This window comes from Ursus arctos, chromosome X (genome assembly GCF_023065955.2).
Source record: "Ursus arctos isolate Adak ecotype North America chromosome X, UrsArc2.0, whole genome shotgun sequence".
In the NCBI taxonomy this organism is placed as follows: Eukaryota; Metazoa; Chordata; class Mammalia; order Carnivora; family Ursidae; genus Ursus; species Ursus arctos.
The window spans coordinates 14,906,691-14,927,688 of NC_079873.1; the positions used below are offsets into that span (position 1 = coordinate 14,906,691).

The following is a 20,998-nucleotide window of genomic DNA, read 5'->3' on the forward strand; positions in this document are numbered from 1 at the left end:
CTTTTGACCCGCAGCCTAACACTGCCTGGTCAGCTCCCAGTTTTTTCACCAGCCTCCGTTTCCCTTAATGAACTCAGATTGGAACCTGCGAGCAATGAAGGTTTCTAGTTTCTGGCAGGATACTGTGGAATTTCTGGTGCCAAAAGACTTGGTTCCCTGATGAGGTTGTTTTCACCAGACACTAAAACAAATGGTCAATTCAGTCACTTAATTGGGGAAAACATTACTGCAACTAGCTTCCTGGCATCTGTTATTCAAGATGACCATAGTTTTTTTTGTTTTTTTTTTTTAACTAAATGTTCAATTTTCAAAGTTATCAAACATCATGTAGACATAACACTAAACTAGACATTAGTCACCAGTTCAAAACACAGATGAAGCGTAAAAATAATGAAATTATGGAGAATTCAGTAAGAGAAGGGTAAGAGAAGAGGGAGAGAAGAAGAAGGACGAGTTACACAATATGTGAAAGTGAAATGTATCTAACAAGTCTTTTTTCCCTTTAATCAAAGCCAGCTAATATTTGCCTACTATACTCTACCTGGCGCATGCTATCAGCAGAATGCTCATATATGTAAATCTCACATTCACACAAGTAGAAAATGTTTGTGGACCATTCTTTGAATACAAAGTTTTCTTGTTTTCTAATACCTTTCAACCTTAACTTTTTTTACTTGAAGTTGTTTCCTATGTTTTTAAAACAAATTATTAAAAGAAACAGAACAAAAGGCACAGAAGAAACGGAAAACATTCCTATAAGGATTCTTTTTTAAGACTTTAAAATGACAAAATACTTCATTACCTTCCTCCTCTCTCTTCCTGTGATCCAATTCTGACCTGCCACACCATGTTTTTATGTTTTTCACATCTGCTTTCATTGGTTTTAATAAGGAAGGGAACCCAGAGAGCCAAACCAACGTGAGAAAAATGGTTGTTTCATTCCTTCTGGCAGCAAAAATATTCCCTTTTCAAAAATAGCGTGTTCTCAAGAGATTTCCATCTTCAATTTAAAAAATAGTGGACAGTCTGGGTTAAAGATGGCAAAATACACTCTGGGCACTACTGGAATTAGCATCCAATTAAACTAGGTGTACGTGAGGTTTTCAACATTCTAGTAGAGCGGTTTATTTTACTTTTAGCAAAAGATGACACCCTATGTCTATAATACTTAAGATCCTATGGAAAAGCTTGAGGGATCTGTATATCAGAAGTGGCTTTCGATAGTTAAGTTCATTACTAGTTATATTCATGGACCAACTCTAAGGGTATTCCTTACGGATTTAAAGCTATGGCGAAAAATATTTGGTGTAGAGCTTCGTGTTCTCATATTAAGGAAGTTAATCCATCATCTCACTAAGCAACGGGAAGATAATTTCAGGCAGATCTAAAATTTGTTTTTGTTTTCATTTGGGACTTCTTAGTAGCCAGGCGATATGAAAAGAGACAGATCAGAGAGATACACATCACATATTCAACAGGAGAAAAACAAACCTTTTCTCTCTCTGGAGCTCATTTATCTGCTAATGTGTAATGTACAGAAGAACTAACCTGAGTCATTGCAAATAGATGACAAATTGCAGATATTTCTCTGGGGTTTGACTCCTGCAAAGGAAACAACCCAGCTGGTTAAACATGTCAACACCTACATTTATATCCTACATTGTCAAGAGAATTCACAGATTTAGGCATCAAACGTGGACCAAAAATATTGTAAGTTGGATATAACTGGCTGGATGAATTCCACAAAGACTAAAGGAATGAGAGAGGTTTCATTTCTTAGCTGGTCAGCTATAGAACTTGATTCTTTACTATTCTTTAGTATGTCACTGTCTAATCCCCTACTCCTCCCTCAAAATTTTTGTTGTCCTGTTCCCAATTAATCCCTCTCTTGTCTAACACAAAAAGAACAGAGTGAATGCAAATCGAGCATAGAGACTTTAAGTGCAATAGCCCTTACTCATAGATGCTCTTTCCTGTCCTGAGCATTCATGAACGCTCTAATGCTGGTCTGATTTCCTTATGCAAATATATGTTAAGAAATAACATCAATGTCATGATGTCATCGCACCTAGGCAAAACCCACAAAATTCAAAAACTTTTTGCTGAACAACTACCATATTCTACAGGTTTTAGAAGGTTCCAGATACAGACACTGCCCTCAACGAGCGTGCAATCTAGTGATAGTGGCCAGTAAATAAAAAGTTATAGTGAGGGCAAAATGGAGTGACGGCCAGCAAAACAGACTACACAGGCATACAAAGGAGGGAGAGACAAATGGGGGATAAAACAAGCCATGTTAGAACAAAAAACTTCACACATATTCATCTAAAAAACACTTGCTCCTTTGGTGAAAGGAGAAGTACATCTCTTCTTTGATTTGAAGAGAGCTCAAGGTTTACTCCCCTAAAAATCTCGCCTTCATAAATTTCATCCTTTTGGCGAAGTATAAGAAATCTATAATAAATGTCAGGGGCAAATGCTGATAATGTCTTAAGCAAAGGGCCAAGGGGAAAAGATTGTTATATTAAGGAATATTTTGCTGTCCTTGTTAGGTCTGGCTTGTTTAGAATTATGTATGCAATGCCTAATTGCTATTTTATTTCCATAGTACTTTATGAGTGCTTAATTTTTTTTCTTAAGAGAACAAGTTCGGACACAAACTCAAATTAGGACTTGTGTTAGCGCATGTGAAATGGTTTCTGCCAGAATGATCTGGGTGACATTTGCTGAATGGGCATCATGCTTCAACAAAGAGTTTTGATTCTGTGAGCAAACTGAATTTAGGTGCCAAAAGTTACCCAACATGCAGAATTCTATATTGTTTCACAGCAATGTTACCCACACCAAAAGAGAGATTTCATCTTAAATACACGTGTTTTAGATGGTGGGTAGTAATGCTTTAAATGTTCTCTACAACCATCAGTCTACTGTTCACTAAGTATTACATTCCATCATCTCTCATTTTTCTCTAAATTTTAGTGGCACTTTTGTTTCCAGTGATGTGTGTCTTTTGCTGCTCATTAACCCTGAGAATTTTCTTTCCCGTTGCTAGGGCTGTTATCTGTAATTTCCCCCAAGTACATGGCCACAGGTCATCCTTTAAGTCATGAGTGAGAAAATTTTGTAAAGGGTGAAATAATAAATATTTTAGGCTTTGTGGGCCATACAGTCTCTGTCACAACTACTCAACTCTCCTGTTCGTTGTACAAGAAAAGTAGCCATAGATAACATGTAAACAGATGGGCATGGCAGTGTTCCAATAAAACTTTATTTACAAAAATAGGTAGTGGGCCATATTTGCCCTGCAGGCCAGTTTGTCAACCCCTGCTTTAAATCAACCAGAAGCCTTTGTTAAGCATATCACGTATTCCTAGTCTTGCACCAGGTACTTAAAAGTACATCCCTTTTTTTGATTTCAAAAGAGTTTGAGGTTGACTCCTCTAAGAATCTTTCCCTCGTAAATTTAATCCCATTGATAACCACTAGCACCAGCCCTTTTATCTCCCATGCTTCTTAACCATGTCAGAAACACTTGTGTAATCATTTGCCTTTATCTGCATACATGTTCATGTTAGTTATTTCTTTGTTTGCCTTGTCTCTCCCCCGAACTAGAACATTCTTGAGAGTGGGCATTGTGTCTCATCATGACTATATAGCCCCAAACACTTAGCACAACTTCAGTTACCCAGTGCACAAACATCTATTCATTAAGACCAGATTTCATTTTTGAAAAGTAGGAAAAAAGAGAAAGAAAACATAGAAACCAGCCATTTGTTTCATTTTACTTTAGTTATAAAAAAGAAAGTCTGGATATTGATAGTAAGTCATACCTGATGCATTGAAGGTTTTTACTATAGTGATTTTAGTTTTTTCTGCAAAGAAGCAATTTAAATATTAGAGCAGAATTGTTGCTTTTTAAAAAACAATTTGCCACGAGTATCATTTTAGTGAAGTGCTAAGAAAATCATACTATTGACACCTTTCAGACACTACTGGTCATCCCAGCAGCTGAATAAATGGGAATCGCATACCCAGATCATGTATCATTGGAATAGGGTGAGTCTGGGATTTGTATTCCCATGTTTACCCAGTTATCTCACACCCACCACGCACCCCACTGTTTGTATCATCCTACTGCAGTTTCCACGCGCTGCTGCTAGGGGACAAATTAATGTAGAATTGAGTCACTATCAGGACCTTCAGATGACAGGTTATAAAGAAAAGGTGATTCAGAATAAAACTTAATGGAAACACAAGATCTAAAATACCGCATGCTCTATAATCAAGAAAGTGTCCTGCTATTTTCTCTAAGAGCTAACATAATATTATCGCTATTATGTCAGTAGATAAAATTATTCTCAAAAAGGTTGGAAACACTCAATTACAGTTGTACAATAAGCTCACAGCAGAATCTGGACAGAACAGTTCAAACCACAGGCAAATACGAACACACTCTGAAGAAGCAAACCTTAGAAATATCTTCCCAACACACTCTGGGGACAGAGCCCGTGGTTCATTTCTCAAATAATGGAGAACCAGGTTCAGAAATCCTTGCTTTAGGGATGGACAACTAGAAGAGGCTACGTTTGGGGCACAGACTTGCAAAGTTCTGTCTGCTAGGGTGAGTGGCAAATTCTGAAGAAAACACAAAGCTCAGATCTTGGAGAAGCACTTAAGAATGATGACATTATACCAACAGTTTCTGAAACCTCATTTGTGTCAGGTGTTATTGATGAGTTCCCGTTTCAATGTATGACTGACTCATGGGCAATGGTTGGTGGTAATTATAGAGGCTGACAGTATTTTGCATTATCATTAAGAATCTTCTAAATATATTATTTGGTTTGCCCTGTTACTTTCTTTCCCAGAGCAAACAAAACACATCTGTGAAATGAACTTCCGGTTCTAGTAACAAAAGTGCTTTTGGGGAAAACCGTTCAACCTCACTAATCAAGAATGTAAAACAAAACCTATGGAATTGAAAGATCTAGTAATATATGATATAGTCTCAGCTCTCAGCGAAGGTACAGTGTGACACGGACATCCTCAATCACTGCTGACAGGATGTTACTGGGGACAAGCTTTCAAGAAAGTAACTGAGCAGTAGGTATATCAAGGACCTTACAATATTCATACTGCTAACCCATTAAGTCCAATCCTTAGAATGCATCCTACAGAAATCAGGAATGAATGCAAAATGCTGGCACAAGGATGTTCATTGCAACAATTTCTATTAAAAAATAGAAACAGCTTTAAGAATGTTCAACATACGGTACACAATGGAATATTATCAAGTCATTAATATTAATGAACAGTGGAAAATACTTATAATTTAATATGAAGTCAAAAGGGCAAGACATAAAAATCTATATACACTACGACTATTGTGTAAAAGACACACACACACACACACACACACACAGTGTATATGTATATATGATCCTGAATGGAAATATATCAAATTATTAACAGTAATAGTCTTAGAAAAGTAACATTAGAGATGATTTGTATTTTTTCATTTTATTTTTCTATATTATCCATTTGTTATGAGCTAAGATATATTACTATTACAATTTTTTAAATGTAATTTTAAATGCAGAGCTATGGTCACAACAGTTTGGAAGTTCAGGAATATGATAACTCCAGAATGACAAGGTCAAAGTGAAATGAGCAGTAAATCAACAATTGAAGGCACAGGAAGTAGGCAAGGAGATAACCTTTAGCAACCCAGAAGACTGACCACACAGTGAGAAACCCAGCAAGGCACAGAAGACGAGCTATTATATTTAGAAAGAACTTGATATTACCTGTTTTGTTTAAAGTGGATAATACACTCGAAGTAGCATCTGAAATAAAGTAACGAAAATTTAGCCTAATTATTGATATGCTTAACAAACACATGCATCTTCTAGCTTCCTTAAATATTTCACTTTTCCCCAAGTCCTAGAGAAGCTAGAGAGTTCTGCAAAAGCCAACTGACACTGTCAAATGTATGTGCTGCCCACCCAGCCACACACTAACCATGCTCCAAACCCCAGACACAATTCCTGAGCAAGTATTCGTGCTTTTAAAATGTGTTTCCTGGGGCGCCTGGGTGGCACAGCGGTTAAGCGTCTGCCTTCGGCTCAGGGCGTGATCCCGGCGTTATGGGATCGAGCCCCACATCGGGCTCCTTCGCTATGAGCCTGCTTCTTCCTCTCCCACTCCCCCTGCTTGTGTTCCCTCTCTCGCTGGCTGTCTCTATCTCTGTCAAATAAATAAATAAAATCTTAAAAAAATAAAATAAAATAAAATGTGTTTCCTGAACACAGGTGATGTGTCTAAAACATAGCAACACTTCTATAATATTAGATTTAAATAAACCCATTTATGTTGTTTAATATTTTGTCCCTTTTATACTCCATTATAATGCAAGCCCCTAAGGGATATATTTCCAGTTAATACCAACTTTAATATATAGCCCTGTGGATGCTTAATGGTACACTCTTATAAAGCAATCTTTAAGCAGTTCTAGCTTAAAATTAAACTTCTTGAACATTATATTTCACTACCTTTTAGAAAAAAAAATCTCATTTTTATCTCGTTTCCCTTAACATTCAATTGAAAATCTATTCTGTTATTTCTTTAAATAAAAATCATTCTGTAATTTATTATTCTGGATGAAACCTTAGGGGGAAAAGGCACATATTATCACACTTAAAAACCCACATACAATGGATCCAAAAACTAATGCCAAAGCTATTTTGAAGATGTTCTTTCACTTGAAAAAGTAATTAAACATAAAAACGATAATATCTAGCCTTTCCCATTGGACCAAATATGAATTTAAACCCGTTTCGATCAGTGTGAATTCCATCTAGGATTCTTTAGTTCCTTAACCACCAACAACATGGTGAGATTTTTATTTTAACCAAGTGAAGGACTGTGAAAAGCATTGGTTTTGGGCTGCACAAAGATGGAGGCTGTCTACCCACAGAGTGGAAGGCACAGAATGTGCCCTGTCCACCTCCCTCAAACACAGCCCACTTCTCCGGCAGGATAAAGAAGCCAGGTTTTTTCCTTCATGGCGTGCTCCTTAAAAATTGATAAAATCATCTGTAAAAAGGCTGTCTTTGAACACTCTGTGCCTCCAAATCCATGCTGAATCGTATTGAAGTCACTGGATGTGTTTTCCACATTTAAAGAATCTGTCATATAAAATGTGCTGGCATTGTGTTGGAAAGCAAAAGAAACGGAATGCTCAAAGTGTCATCAATATTTCTTCTTTTTCACAGAATAGTTAGCGTGGTGGGGGGCTGGCCTCCCTCCATGATAATAAGAATGTTTTCACTTAACCGGAAAGTTGAGGGTGTTCTCTAGGGTCGACAGTTCTGAGGCTCTGTTTGATTTGGGGTGTTTTTTCTTTTGTGTTATTTGAATATGAAAACCTTCAACACCACTCACTACACTTATATTCATATTAAGGGTTATCAATTTTCACTCGCTTCAGAAAAATTCTTACCATTTAGGCTTGTAGTTTCAACCTCTTTTGTCCCGAGGGGGAAAAAAAAACAATAGAAAGGTATAATTAAATCCAAAATTTAACAAATTGGGCTAAATCTAGGTTTGAATTTTTTCAAAATCTTGCCTGGAGTACCATTGGTGTAGGGGACAAAACCAACAAAAGATGATTCAACTGTAAGAGGAAAAAAACAACAAAATTTTCAAATTAATATTTTGAAACAATTATTTATTGAATTCTAAGAAGTTAAGACTTTTGAGATAGAATTATGGAAAGAAGTAGACAACATGCTATCAGACCAATATGAATCTGCAAGCCCCATAATCACTCAGAGAATATACACTTAACCAGACAATTACAGAGAAAGAACTCAAGAAATAAAAAGAGTGCAGTTGTCTCATTTTACAGACGAAGAATCTGAGACTCATCCCTCAAAGCCTGTTCCTACCTATGAAATATTATGGAAATAAGTTCAGAAACCACAGCAAAATATGTGACATACCACTTTCAAATTTTTTCAGCCAGAGAATTCTAGAAAACATTTTATACTTTGAATAATTGTCAAACTACAATTATGAAACATATCAGCACATTGGCTCCATTCTGTTATAATAACGCCCGCAACTCTTACCATCGTGAATTGAGGATTTAACCAAAACAAAAACAAAAAACAAAAAAACCGACAACTTTGCTATCACTCAGTACAGTACCACCTAACACAATTTCCTGGTAAGTTATTTTAAAATATGGCTGCTATTAAGACAATCAATCAAGTTATAAATTTTCCATGGAGTAAATCCACTTACACTAAGAGGTCAAGCTACTACACACATTTTGCATGTTTAAATATTAAAAAGATCCTATGGCTTGACTTCTACGTATACACAGGAAAAGTTAACACAAACATTTTACAAGTAACACAAGCTTCACAGTAGGCAGACTGATATTCAGTGGGTAAGGACAACACTTGGGTGTGTCAAGGCGCTTGGCAGGCCTGTCTGTTTTAGACTGCTCATGCGCTGGCTGAAACACACACACCCTGTCTGTCCTACATTATTGCTTCCATATTTTATCATTTACTACATTTTTTTTAATTACCAAGGATATTTCTTTTTTTTTTTTTTAAAGATTTTTATTTATTTATTTTGACAGAGAGAGACAGCCAGCGAGAGAGGGAACACAAACAGGGGGAGTAGGAGAGGAAGAAGCAGGCTCACAGCGGAGGAGCCTGATGTGGGGCTCGATCCCAGAACGCCGGGATCACGCCCTGAGCCGAAGGCAGACGCCTAACGACTGAGCCACCCGGGCGCCCCACCAAGGATATTTCTTGAGAAATAAGACAGTTCCTGAGCAATAAGATTCAAAGTGTGGATATGGAATCCTTTGCTGTTGGGGCAAAACAAAATCATTGGCAAAAGCTGGTTTTTAATTAGCAAATATTAATTTTTCTGAAAGGTGATGAACGGTGAGAGAGGCCTGAGTGCACACCCCCCTGCCGGTCCCTGGATGTGCACAGTTAGTGCCACTCTCCCCCAGGGCACCCAGAACTCAGGCTTAGACTGGAACCAGTGCGTGCCTCCAAATGTCCATGCCCCCTATTTCCATGCAAACAGGATTTTGCTAAGATATCACCATGATTAAGTCAGATGATGGCTACTGTACTAGGAGACAAATACAGTGGTTCATTTTACCCTAGGAGCTTAACAGCAAGGGGGCAAATTGGCACAAAGAAGCTTGGGCTTTGGAGGCTTGCAGTTCTGGTTTGAATCTTTGCCCCATTACTTAATTACTCATAATAATGATCATTATTACTTATTGAGGGTTTACTCTGGGTCAGGTGCATATGTTATCTCATTTCATCTTCCCAACTACTCTATGAAGCAGGTACTATTTTATTCCCCGATTTACAGATGAAGGAACTGAGGCACAGAAAGGTGAAGAAACTTGCCCAAAGTCACACAGCTAGCAACAGGGTGGAAGGGTAGTGGCCCAGTTCAAACACAAGGAGTCTGGGTCCACAGAACGTGTGAACATGAGCAAGTTTTATCCTCGCTGACCCTCAGTTTCCTCGTCTAGAACGTGAATATAATAATTCCCATACTGCAAGACTGGAAGCTGAGTGGGATGTCTAGAGACTCCTAAGCATGTAGTATGTGCACAAGAAGTTATAGCTATCGTTATTAATTTTATTTAAATGAATTGACAGCAGCAGCTCATTTTGATACAGCTAAGGATAGGATGTGAGTTGACTCACTCCTTACCATAAAAGATTGTTCTACAACATATGGTATACCAGAAAGAACGCAGAAGGAGGAGGCAGAAAAGCCACGTGCCACCTGTGCATAATGGGGGCAGGGAGCTGTGCGACCTTAGGTAAGTTACTCAGGCTTCACTATCTCATCAAGTCGCACCATATGGGGCTGGACCACTTTATCCCTGAGTTCCAGTTCCGGTTCCAGCTAGCAGTCTCGAATGTGGGTTCTATTCCTGGTTCCTGCCAAGAGGGTCTTAGTTAAAAACGTCTCTTTATTTGCCTTCCCGTTCTCAAGAGGGCTAAGCCCTCAGAAGTCCTTGGAAAAGTATTTGTTTAGAAGTGACTGAGGAGGGGGGGCCTGCGTGGCTTAGTCCTTAAGCGTCTGCCCTCGGCTCAGGGCGTGATCCCGGCGTTCTGGGATCGAGCCCCACATCAGGCTCTTCCGCTGTGAGCCTGCTTCTTCCTCTCCCATTCCCCTGCTGGTCTCTCTCTCACTGGCTGTCTCTCTCACTGGCTGTTTCTGTGCCAAATAAATGAATAAAATCTTTAAAAAAATAAAAATAAATAAATAAAATTTACAAAGTGACTGAGGAAGTATATTGAAGAGAGCATCTAATGCCTCAAATATATAGGAACATTCAGCAGGTTTGTGTTCTCAATACTCTACAGGAGACCTACGAACTAGAGTACTAAAAATAATGGTGAAGAACCTAAGCAGTCCCCCAGATGAAAACCCACACTTTATTCTTCAGCTTTGTCCATAAATGTGGGGGGACCAATTTGCCTGTCCTCTTGTTTATTGACTTTGCAGGTGTAGGTTTAATGACACAACTGAATCAACCTGTGTGGAGAAAAGCAATTTTGCTATATCTGACTACATGCTGTACTGCATGGAGAACTTCTGGAATACTGTCCTGAAATTCCCCAAAGCCATGAAATAACAGTCTTACCAGATGGTGATAACAAACTGGAATTATCGGCATTCTCTGTTGAGGAAAAAGGTGATTTAAAGTTAGTTTAGTTTGTGCATGAATTTGTAGATGAACATCTTTAACAGGAGCGAATGTAAAATGAATTGCAAATAGCTACCAAAAGAGGGCAGTGTATTAATTTACAATTATTTTCAACAGCCTCATCAGTACTTCTCGACTCAATTCTCTAGTCACATCTCCGGTGAAGCAATTCTTCCAATTTAACTGGTGATGGTACTCTCTCTATTCTGTTATACAATGATTTAGTATACTTGAAACTTAAAATGATGACTGAAAACTTCAATTGTTGGCTAGTATTCAATAAAATTTGTAAAAGGAAAGGGGCGCCTGGGTGGCTTAGCTGGTGAAGCATCGGACTAGGTTTCCACTGAGGTCATGATCTCAGGGTGGTGGGATCGAGCCCCACCCCCTCAGCAGGGAGTCAGCTTGAGATTCTCTCTCCCTTGGCCCCTCCCCCCACTTGTGCTCTCCCTCTCTCTAAGTAAAAATCTTGTAAAAAAAGAAAAGAATTTGTAAAAGTAAAGGTATAGATCTGCGTAAATGAAACTTCCATGAACTCTGCTTCTTTGTGTATCTATTAGCACAGCCTTCGTATTATACCTAGTAAGCCGCTACTTCATTCTTAGGAGTTAAACCACATCTGATGCCTCTGGGTTTATAAACTACAAGAACTGCTGTCACTCTCTTTCAGAGGATGCTCAGAGTCCTTAAAAGAAATTCTATTTTTTTTCTCTCCAAAAAACAATATGCACTTCGTCGAACAACTTCAGATAAATTACAAATACACAAAAAAGTAAATTAAAACCATCTATGATTTCACCACCCAGATATAAATGACATTAACATTTTGGCATATATGCTTTGCTTTCTCTATCTCTTCATTTTCCTATCCATATATATATAGATATATGAATATATATGTATATATGTATTTATGTGTGTGAGAAAGATCATATCACATAAACTATTTGTATCCTGATTTTTCTCATGGCACTATATCCCGAATATTCTTCTATATTATTAAACAATTTTCCACGATACCTAACTTGTGATCACTGTATAGCATTTCATTGACTGGATGTACCATTAATTTACACAACCAATTTCATTTTAGTGGCACAATTTTTCATGATTATAAACAATGTTGTAATAAATATCTTTGGCTAAATTTTTGCAATACGTACTTGGCTGCTTCCGTCAGAAATTCCATGATTTTGATTGCCAAAAATGCCCTACAGAAAACAAACCAATTTATGCAACCCTCTACAGCACATGAGTGTTACTTCCCCAAACTCTCACCCATGTGGAGTATTATCTTAAAATTTTTAATTTTTTTTTAATTACAAAGGAAAGATTATTTCTATAGTGGTATCTTGAAATACAATTTAAAAAATAATAAGTTTGGGGGCGCCTGGGTGGCTCAGTCGTTTGGTCATCTGACTCTTGATTTCGCCTCAGGTCATGATCTTGGGGTTGTGGGATCGAGCCCCGTGTCGGGCTCCCTGCTCAGTGGGGAGACTGCTTGAGATTCTCTCTCCTCCCCCTGCCCCTCTCTCAAGTGCTCTCTTTCTCTCTCTCTCTAAAATAAATAAATTGATCTTTAACAAAAAAGAGTATGTATGTTTGGAAACTAAAATTGCACAGTGAAACATACCTGGTAGGCTCCAGAAGCCTGTTTTCCTGAAGTGGTAGGGTAATGATTATTTTCTGGGATCATTAAAACGCAATTCAGCTTGAAAGCAAGACTGAATGATTGCACAAGTTCCCAATTGCAGACAACAAGGCAAATGTATGCAGAGTAGTTAGCGCCTCGATGCCCCAATTTAATTGGAATTGCCCCCTCTTAATCTCTGTCCTTCAATATCTCCCTCAGGCTACTTTAATATTCCACCAATTAAAGAGTCTATTAACGGGAGCTTAATTACTTAAAATACTCTTGGGAGCACTAAGGGAAAATCAGTCATTCACACCTTAGTATGAATTACCTCCAATTGGCCAAATTCTTCCCATCATGTAGTAAAGACCTACCATACTGGGTCATGTTGAAAAGTAATGGGAAGAATCAACATTCAATATGGGCTACTCTGAGAATGACACTTATCAGTGTGGGTAGGTGAGGTGGAGTGGGCCGGGAATGTGGCACAGGCATGGAAGAGCACGAAGGCACTGAGGAAGAGTTCAATACCAGCAAAGAGGGGTAGAGAGTGATGTTTAAGTCCAACAGAGGCTTATACTGCTGCCTCTACAATTTTGCCCAGGGGCTGACCATAGCCACCAGTGGTTCAAACCTCCTCCACTGCCAAATCCACTGACCCGTAGGCAGAGCTGGCCTCTTCCATCTCAGAATCTTGCAGGGCTCCCAGCAACGATCTACACTGATGAAGGGAGGAAATCCGGCTAATAAAAGCCAGAGATTTTTAAATCGTTATTGTCCACTTTTTTTCCTCTTGGCATTTTTTTTCTTCTGGGGGCCTGATTGCTTAGTGACTAACATTTTATTCATTTTTTTCTGTCTCTCATTACAGTCCTCCCCATCACTCCTCCTGGTCCAAAATAGAGATGTCCCCATAGGCCTTGCATTTTCCTATCTGCCTGTTTCTCTTGGGCTCTCTCCGAACTCACTTCCCATTTGTTACAACCACAGAGGTGGTCGTCATTTCCACTGAGTCATACATTTGAGCTCCATGCCATTCTTAGGAGACAAAACATTTCCATTGTTACAAGGATTCATAAACAAAGAAAGGAAAAACATTTAAATTTTTCAGATTTTCCTTTGGAAACCTACAAAGAGCACATTTTAAAGCATTATTCATTTATTAAAGTCTCAATTTAAGTCAATAAATAAAATTATTGGGGGCGCCTGGGTGGCTCAGTCAGTCGAGCGTCCAACTCTTGGTGTCTGCTCAGGTCATGATCTCAGGGTTGTGGAATCGAGCCCCAACTTGGGGCTCCATGCACAACAGGGAGTCTGCCTGAGTTTCTCTCCCCCTTGCCCTCTGCTCCTCCCTACCATGCTCCCTCTCTCTCTCTCTAAAATAAATAGATCTTTTAATAAATAAATAAATAAATAAATAAATAAATAAAATTATTATGATCTGTCTATAAAGTTCACTCAATATGACTCTAATGATTTTTTTTTTTAAACAAAGTGCACATATTCCAATTACAAAGAGTAGGAAGTTGGCATGCATATGCTTACAATGAAAGCCAAACAGAAACTGGAAACTCAAGAAACCCGCCTCCTCAACAGTCTCTTACCCTCCGTCACCTCCCTGGCACTTTCTTTCTCAGCTATTGCCACCACCTCCTCAACCCCAATCCCACGAGGCCAAGTGTGGTCTGAGCACTGCCATGTGAACGCCTTACTGTCTTTGCCTCTCCAACTCCGTATATCCCAGTACTCCTCCCTCATCACCCCACATCATTTTTATACCGCTGAGTTGCCAAATTTGGTGGTGTTGCTGGTAACAGCAGTCAAATAATTTAAGATGGAAATTTCAGTGTATTAGCTTCCTGTTGCTGCTGTAACATATTACTATGAACTTAGTGGTTTAAGACAACACAAATGTGTGATGTTAGAGTTCTGTAGGTCAGGAGTCCAATATGGGCCTCACCAGACCAAAATCAAGGTGTCAACAGGCTGCATTCCTTTCTGGAGGCTCTAGGGGAGAATCTGTGTCCTGCTGATCTGGGTTACTACAGAATTCAGTTCCTTGCAGTTGTAGGACCAAGGTACTCGTTTACTTGCTGGCTATAAATTGAGAGCCATTGCCAGATTCTAGAAGCTACCCACATTTCTTCGTTCATGCCTCATTCTTCCATCTTCAAAGATAGCAACGGTGGGATGGGGTGGGAGGGGGGACTCCTTCACCTGGGGCATCCTTCTCACTCACTCTTCTGCCTTCCTCTTAACACTTTTTAGAACTCCCAGGATTAGACTGGGCTCACCCAGGTATTCCATGATAATCTCCCCATCTCACAGTCCTTAACTTCCATCACACCTGCAAAGTCCCTTTTGTTACATAAGGTAACGTATTTGCAGATAGTAGGCATTAGGACAGGGACGTCTTTGAGGAGCCATTATTTTTCCTACCATACTCAGAAATCCAGTTTTCTAAAATTATAGAAAATATGAATTGCAAGGAAACACCCTCTATAGAAAAAAATATCCCACAGGGATTAAGTGAAGGGCCTGGAAACCCAGAGTTCGTTTCAGCCACAGAGCTGAGTGTACAAATCAAATGCTCACTCTTGGATCATTACCCCCGACTCCTCCCTTTCCCCCACCTCCCACCTCCATGTCCAGGCATCCGTCCGGCGCATTCTTCTCCCTGTACCATGGGGCTATTGCAAGGATTAAAGAGAGAGGATGTATGTGTGATAAATAGCAATAGCAAACAGTGGCTGATGCTTCCTGTGAGCCAGGCTTAACGCTTCATATGCACTGATTATTGAATCAGCCAACAACTCCATGAGATACATAAATTCACTAACATCAGTCTGTGTTACGGCTTGAGAAACAGTCTGGGCAAGGTGTACTGGGCCCCACCAGTAATTCACTGTACAGCTGACATTTGAACCCAGGCAGTCCGACTTCAGAGCCTACCCTCTGAGTCTCTATTCTATCCTGCTTCCAATGACAAACTCTGTTGACCATAAACTAGTATATAAATGTAGGGTATTGGGGCGCCTGGGTGGCTCAGTTGTTAAGCGTCTGCCTTTGGCTCAGGGTGTGATCCTAGGGTCTTGGGATCGAGCCCCACATCAGGCTCCTCCGCTGGGAGCCTGCTTCTTCCTCTCCCACTCCCCCTGCTTGTGTTCCCTCTCTCGCTGGATGTCTCTCTCTCTCTGTCAAATAGATAAATAAAATATTAAAGAAATAAAATAAAAAAATAAATGTAGGGTATTATTATTAATATTCGCTAATCGCTCTCTCATCTGTCCCTTCTTCCCATGCCCACTGCCCCCTTCTAGGCCCAGGCCTTGATCGCCTCATATGTGAGTGAATTATTAGAACCCCAGAATCTTCTCATCGGAAAGGATCTTAATGTTCTTTACATTCGACTTCTCACCCACTGCGGTGAGCCAGCCATTCAACAAACGCATACAATTGGCTCACGATCCCAATTCAGCTGCCAGGCAAGTTCTATCTTGCCCACAGAGTGGGAATCACACTGAATTTTTTTGAAAGTTTGAATTACTTACCCACATTTAGAAATCAGGTGATTTCAAATGAAATTCCATATTTTCACCCTTTCAAACATGGGAATGTTAGAAGATAACCTCCTTGGGTCAGCTCTTTGGCCCTCTACAGCATGCCCTGGCTACAAAAGTCAGCGGAGGTGGCTCTCTCCTCTTTTTATCTTAATTTATTCCTTGACTACACCATTTACTTGACATTTGTCGTACATACACTATGGGGCGCTGTTAGATTTAACTTTTCTACTGTAGGTCTCATTTTCCTAACTAGATGCGAAGCTGCTTGATGCTTTATTATCCTTTAGGAATCCAGTCCAGTGCCCTGCATCTGGTAGATGTTCAAAAAGATTTTGGGATTGCGGCGCCTGCGCGGCTCAGTCGGTTAAGCATCTGCTGGAGTCCTGGAATCGCGCCCCATGTCAGGCTTTCTGCTCGGTGGGGTGTCTGCTTCTCCCTCTGAGTCTCCCGCCTCTCATGCTCTCTCTCTCTCTCAAATAAATAAGTAAAATCTTAAAACATATATTTTGGGATTGACTGATGACATCATTAAGGAGTCTCCATCAATCAGAGATCAGTCTGGAACCCACGAGTGGTAGTTCAAGAGCAGGAACTTAACACAAATAGTGCAAGGAGTCAGGACCCTGGCATAGAAAGCACAGCAGGGGAAAGATAGGAATGGATCTGAGAGCCATGAGGCAGAGTCTATGAAGGAAAGACTTGAGAGTATTTCTTGGACGATTATTACTCGGAATCTGAAGTTTGGAATAGTAGCTGTAATTGCCAATCACAGCAGACAAATCGCTTAGCAGACCCCACAAGTGTGTGCTAAAATGGTCATTCAAATACACATCACGTACAACATAAAAAATCCAATGACCCTGAGCCTTCACTGCCTACAGCAGTGACCTCAGTAACATACTTTATTGGCTTTTCTGCTTTTCCTAATGCCTTTTTCCTTCCCTCACTCCTGATTTCTGAAATCACCTCCCCAACAAACTACCAGCACCCAAGTCAGGCGAGGTCACGGCTGACCATTTCTGACGTTTTCATTTTTCTGCCCACTCTTTTTGATGCCGTGGGGATTGTACGGCTTAAAATGGGAGGTGGCTGGTTGTCTTAGACCTGGGCAAACAAATAAGGATTTCCTTCCAACACATGTGCCCCAAGTTGAATGGGAAAGATAAAGGCTTAATCTTTGAGGAGTGGATCTAAAACAGATACGACTAGCCCCCCTTGCATGAATATTTTAGACCCAGCTGAAACTTGTAATCTGGTGGCAGTCCTCTTCTGGATCGAATTACTATTCCATAGAGAGATGACTGAAAACTAGGTGCCACACCTAGGCACTCCTATATGGGAACCCCAAACAAAACAATATGGTTTTGTTATTATATTAGCTCTTCAGAGCTTGGAACAACAGAAACTCTTCCAAGAACTGTATTTGCAGATTTTACTACATAACCAACAAAATGAATGAAAACACTTCTCCTTTGGCACAGCCCAAAGTGTTTACTTGAGCTGGGACCATCTCACGTCACGCTGCTCAACAAGTACTCTGACATAACGTTTTTATTAAACGATTAATAATGACATCATTAGAGAAAACTTCAGCTGCTAGCTGACAGAACTTCCCAAAGTGCCAACAATCAGCAATTCTTGGCGGGCCTTGCACTTTACTGAACACTTATCAGACTGACAGTACACCCTTACGTCTTCATGGCGTCTCCCCACATTCCCACGGAACAGACGACCTTCTAGGCAGACCTCATCTCCTCCCACTCTCCCCTCACTCCGCCACACAGGCCTCCCTGCTATTCTTCCAACACGCCGGCCATATTCACACTTTGCATTTGCTGCTTCCTCGGCCTGGAACGCTTTTCCTCCCAAGAGCCCTGGGACCTCCTTGGAAGTTTGCTCAAATGTCACCTTCACCGAGAAGCTGATCCAGACCACTCTACTTGAAATCCCCACATTCCCCCCCCATTTGCCTGACCCTTTCCATCCCTTTATCTCCTTCCATTTATGTGTATGTTTTGTATTTGTGCACACTCACGGATGCAGCGCTAAGAGTGGGCATCTCCTAATACTTTGTGCTCTAGACCCTTCACTTGTCTCATCTTAGTCCCAGCCCTGTATAATTGGTAAGAGTTTCTTGCCTCCAGGACCCAATGTTCACTCCCTTGGGGGCAATATTGCCACTGGAGAGAATGCATGCTCTGTGCGGCTTAAGGAAAGCAACATTTGCTTGCCTGCCCTTCTCCTCCCTGATTCCCACTCCTGTCTAGGGTAATTCTACTGTGAGTTAGTTGACATATTCTTTCATGCCAAAGCACCTGTACTTTATGGGTTAGCAAGAGTTACTTGTGGTAATTTTAAATGCAGAGGCATCTGGAAATGTAGCGTGGGAGCACTAGTGGCTAGGGTACAGAGAGTTTCCTAATCTCTTTTATTTTCTTTTAAGATTTTATTTATTTATTTGAGATAGAGACAGAGAGCACAAGCAGAGGGACAAGGAGAAGCAAACTCCCCACCAAGCAGGGAGCCCAACTCGAACTCAGTCCCAGGACCCTGAGATCACGACCCGAGCCAAAGGCAGATGCCTAACCAACTGAGCCACCCAGGTGCCCCTAGTCTCTTTTAGATCACACCACTCTTTGGCAGCGCACAATCCAGCTAGCGACCCCCCGCTTGGCATCTTAGTTTAGGTTCTCTGGGGTACAGAGCCTAAAATAAGGACTTGGGTGCAAAATGGCCTCCCCACTCTCCCCAGCCCCTAGCACAGAACAATATGTATTGTTTTATATGGCTCCGAAACACATGAGGCGGCCAGAGAGGAGGCTGCTGCCGTAGACTGGCCAAGATGCGATGAGGACCTGAACCTGTGCTTGGGAAGCTGGCACAAAAAGAGGTTCAACAGACACTCTAAGATAAGATGAGAGGATGGGGGAGGGTCTGCTGGGATGTCGGGGTGCAGGGGAAACAGGAGTCAGCCCCAGCAGTCCATGTGACGTTGCGCTGAATCCCTCAAGTGTGATAAGTAGCTCACGAACCTAGACTATGAAGCCCAGACAGCCTAGGTCCAAATCCGCCCCTTGTTAATTCCGCACGTTTGTAATCCACCACTAGGTAACTCTGGACAACTTCCTTACCCCACCCGCACTTCAGTTTCCCATCTGGAAAACAGGGATGAAGATAATCACAATAGGACACACTTCATCGGTATGTATGAGAATGCACAGGAAACCCTGCTCATGTCCGTAATAATACGATCATGCTCTCTGTTCCTCATTTTCCTAGTGACCTTCCTAAAAATGGTTTCTCCCTTCTATTGGGCAAGACCTCCACTTCACTTTCTTTCCATTTTATACTATTTGCTTCTGATTTTCAAACACCCTTGGAATCACTTTGGAAACGTAAGGGAAAAAGCAGAAGTCAAAGGGCTTCAGGAGATCAGGTGACTGTAACTTCTGTTTCTTAAGTTCTTAAAAGTCAAGACCCAGCAAAGTTTCAGGGCAAAAGTGAAAGGTGCATCTAATCATGATGTTATTAGGGTGCCCTCTAGTGGGATGCATGGTCTCCCCTGGGGTCACTGGCTGGCTTCTAAAAATTAATATTAGTTTCTTTTCTAATTATAATAATATAATAATGTGGGTTTATGTGGAGAATATTCTAAACCACAGAAAAGTGGAAAGACAAACTTTTTAAAAATACTCATATTCCTTCTACTCAAAGATAATGTTGGCTGGCTGTAAGGCTCTTTGGAATATCTTCGGGCCAGCTGCCGAACAAAAACAATTAAAGAGAGCCTTGGGAGATGTTAGCATCATGTTTTACTTAGAACTATTAACAGATACAATATTGAGCTCGTTAGGATTCCGGTACGTGTGGTGTCTTGGTAACGTAGCATTGTGGCGAGGCTAAGCTGCATTTCCCAGAATTCCCTTTTCTGTAAGTTTCTGGATAGTGTGGGACATGAGAGAGCTTCCTGTGGGACATACGGACAGAAGCAGAGCAGCACCTGCCTCCCCAGATCCGCTTCAGCTTCTCCGACTCCTGGGCGAGGTGGGTATTCAGTTTTGTGCTAAGGGCCCGGCTTCTGTGGGACAACCATACCACCAAGGTCACAGGTAACAAGAACGGATGTAGGTTGCAGTCTGTTTCGTGGCTACAACTCATGCCTGTGGGTTCCAACTTGTTCCCACTGTTGCCCTTCTTCCTGCCTCCCTACTGCCCACCCATCGTACATGGCAAGTTCTGGCATCAGGTGTGAAGACAGCAGCTTTACAGAGACTGCTGATGCTGAGCCAGCTCCCGCCATCGCGTAAGGTCAAATCCCTGCGACAAATTCCTTTGTGTGTGTATGTCCCTAGTGATTCTCCTTCTGTGACTGAACCCTGACTTACACGGTCTGAAGGAGAAAAATTCTGAGGCAATTAGAACAAATGGTCTAAGCTGTACTGTTCACTACCATAGCCACTAGCCACGTGTAGCTACTTAAATTTAAGTTAATTCAAGTTAAATAAAGTTAAGATCCAGTTCCTCAGTGACATTTCAAGAGCTCAATAGCCACATGCCGTTGGTGGCTACTGTATAGGGCAGCACAGATACGGAACACTGCCATCATTGAAGAAATCTCTCGCCGTGCGGGTCTCTAGTGAGAACGGCCAGTATTTAGGGAGTTCTCACCGTATGTCACGTGGATTACACGCATCTCTCCATGCGTTAATTCATTCAATCTGCGAGTAATTCTGTGCGAGATACTGCTACTTTACAGATAAGGAGATTGAACCACAGTGACTAAATACCTTGTTATAGTCAGCTAATAAATGGCAGATGTAAGATTTGACCCCAAAAGTCCAGAGCCTGTACGTCTTTACCGTATGGCGAACTGTGACAGTCCCGCTGGCCTGGGTTGGCACAAAAGGAGTAGATGGCTCTGGCGGGCCTCCTGCCCTCACAGGACTCTCTCGTGATTGCATAAGGAGCATCTCGGTAGTGACCACGATAGACTCCCCCAGCTTGGACTGTATGAACCTGGGCTCTTCTATGATC

The 20,998-nt window shown here is 40.9% G+C and overlaps 1 protein-coding gene across 13 annotated transcripts in view; it reads right to left on the bottom strand.

The window, feature by feature from the left end:
* The window catches only part of ADGRG2 (adhesion G protein-coupled receptor G2), a 126,955-nt gene that overhangs the window by 37,436 nt on the left and 68,521 nt on the right, over nt 1-20,998 (bottom strand). For 5 of the 13 annotated variants that reach the window (XM_057310413.1, XM_057310392.1, XM_048213584.2 and 2 more), the window contains 6 exons: nt 10,706-10,741; nt 7,637-7,675; nt 7,502-7,525; nt 5,808-5,846; nt 3,831-3,872; nt 1,549-1,602 (listed from right to left, as the gene is read on the bottom strand). In XM_057310413.1, coding sequence (XP_057166396.1) covers nt 1,549-1,602; nt 3,831-3,872; nt 5,808-5,846; nt 7,502-7,525; nt 7,637-7,675; nt 10,706-10,741 — 234 coding nt within the window. Of the gene's footprint in view, nt 1-1,548; nt 1,603-3,830; nt 3,873-5,807; nt 5,847-7,501; nt 7,526-7,627; nt 7,676-10,705; nt 10,742-20,998 lie in introns of all 13 variants that reach the window. The other 8 variants (XM_057310409.1, XM_057310383.1, XM_044377555.3 and 5 more) reach the window with 3 other exon arrangements.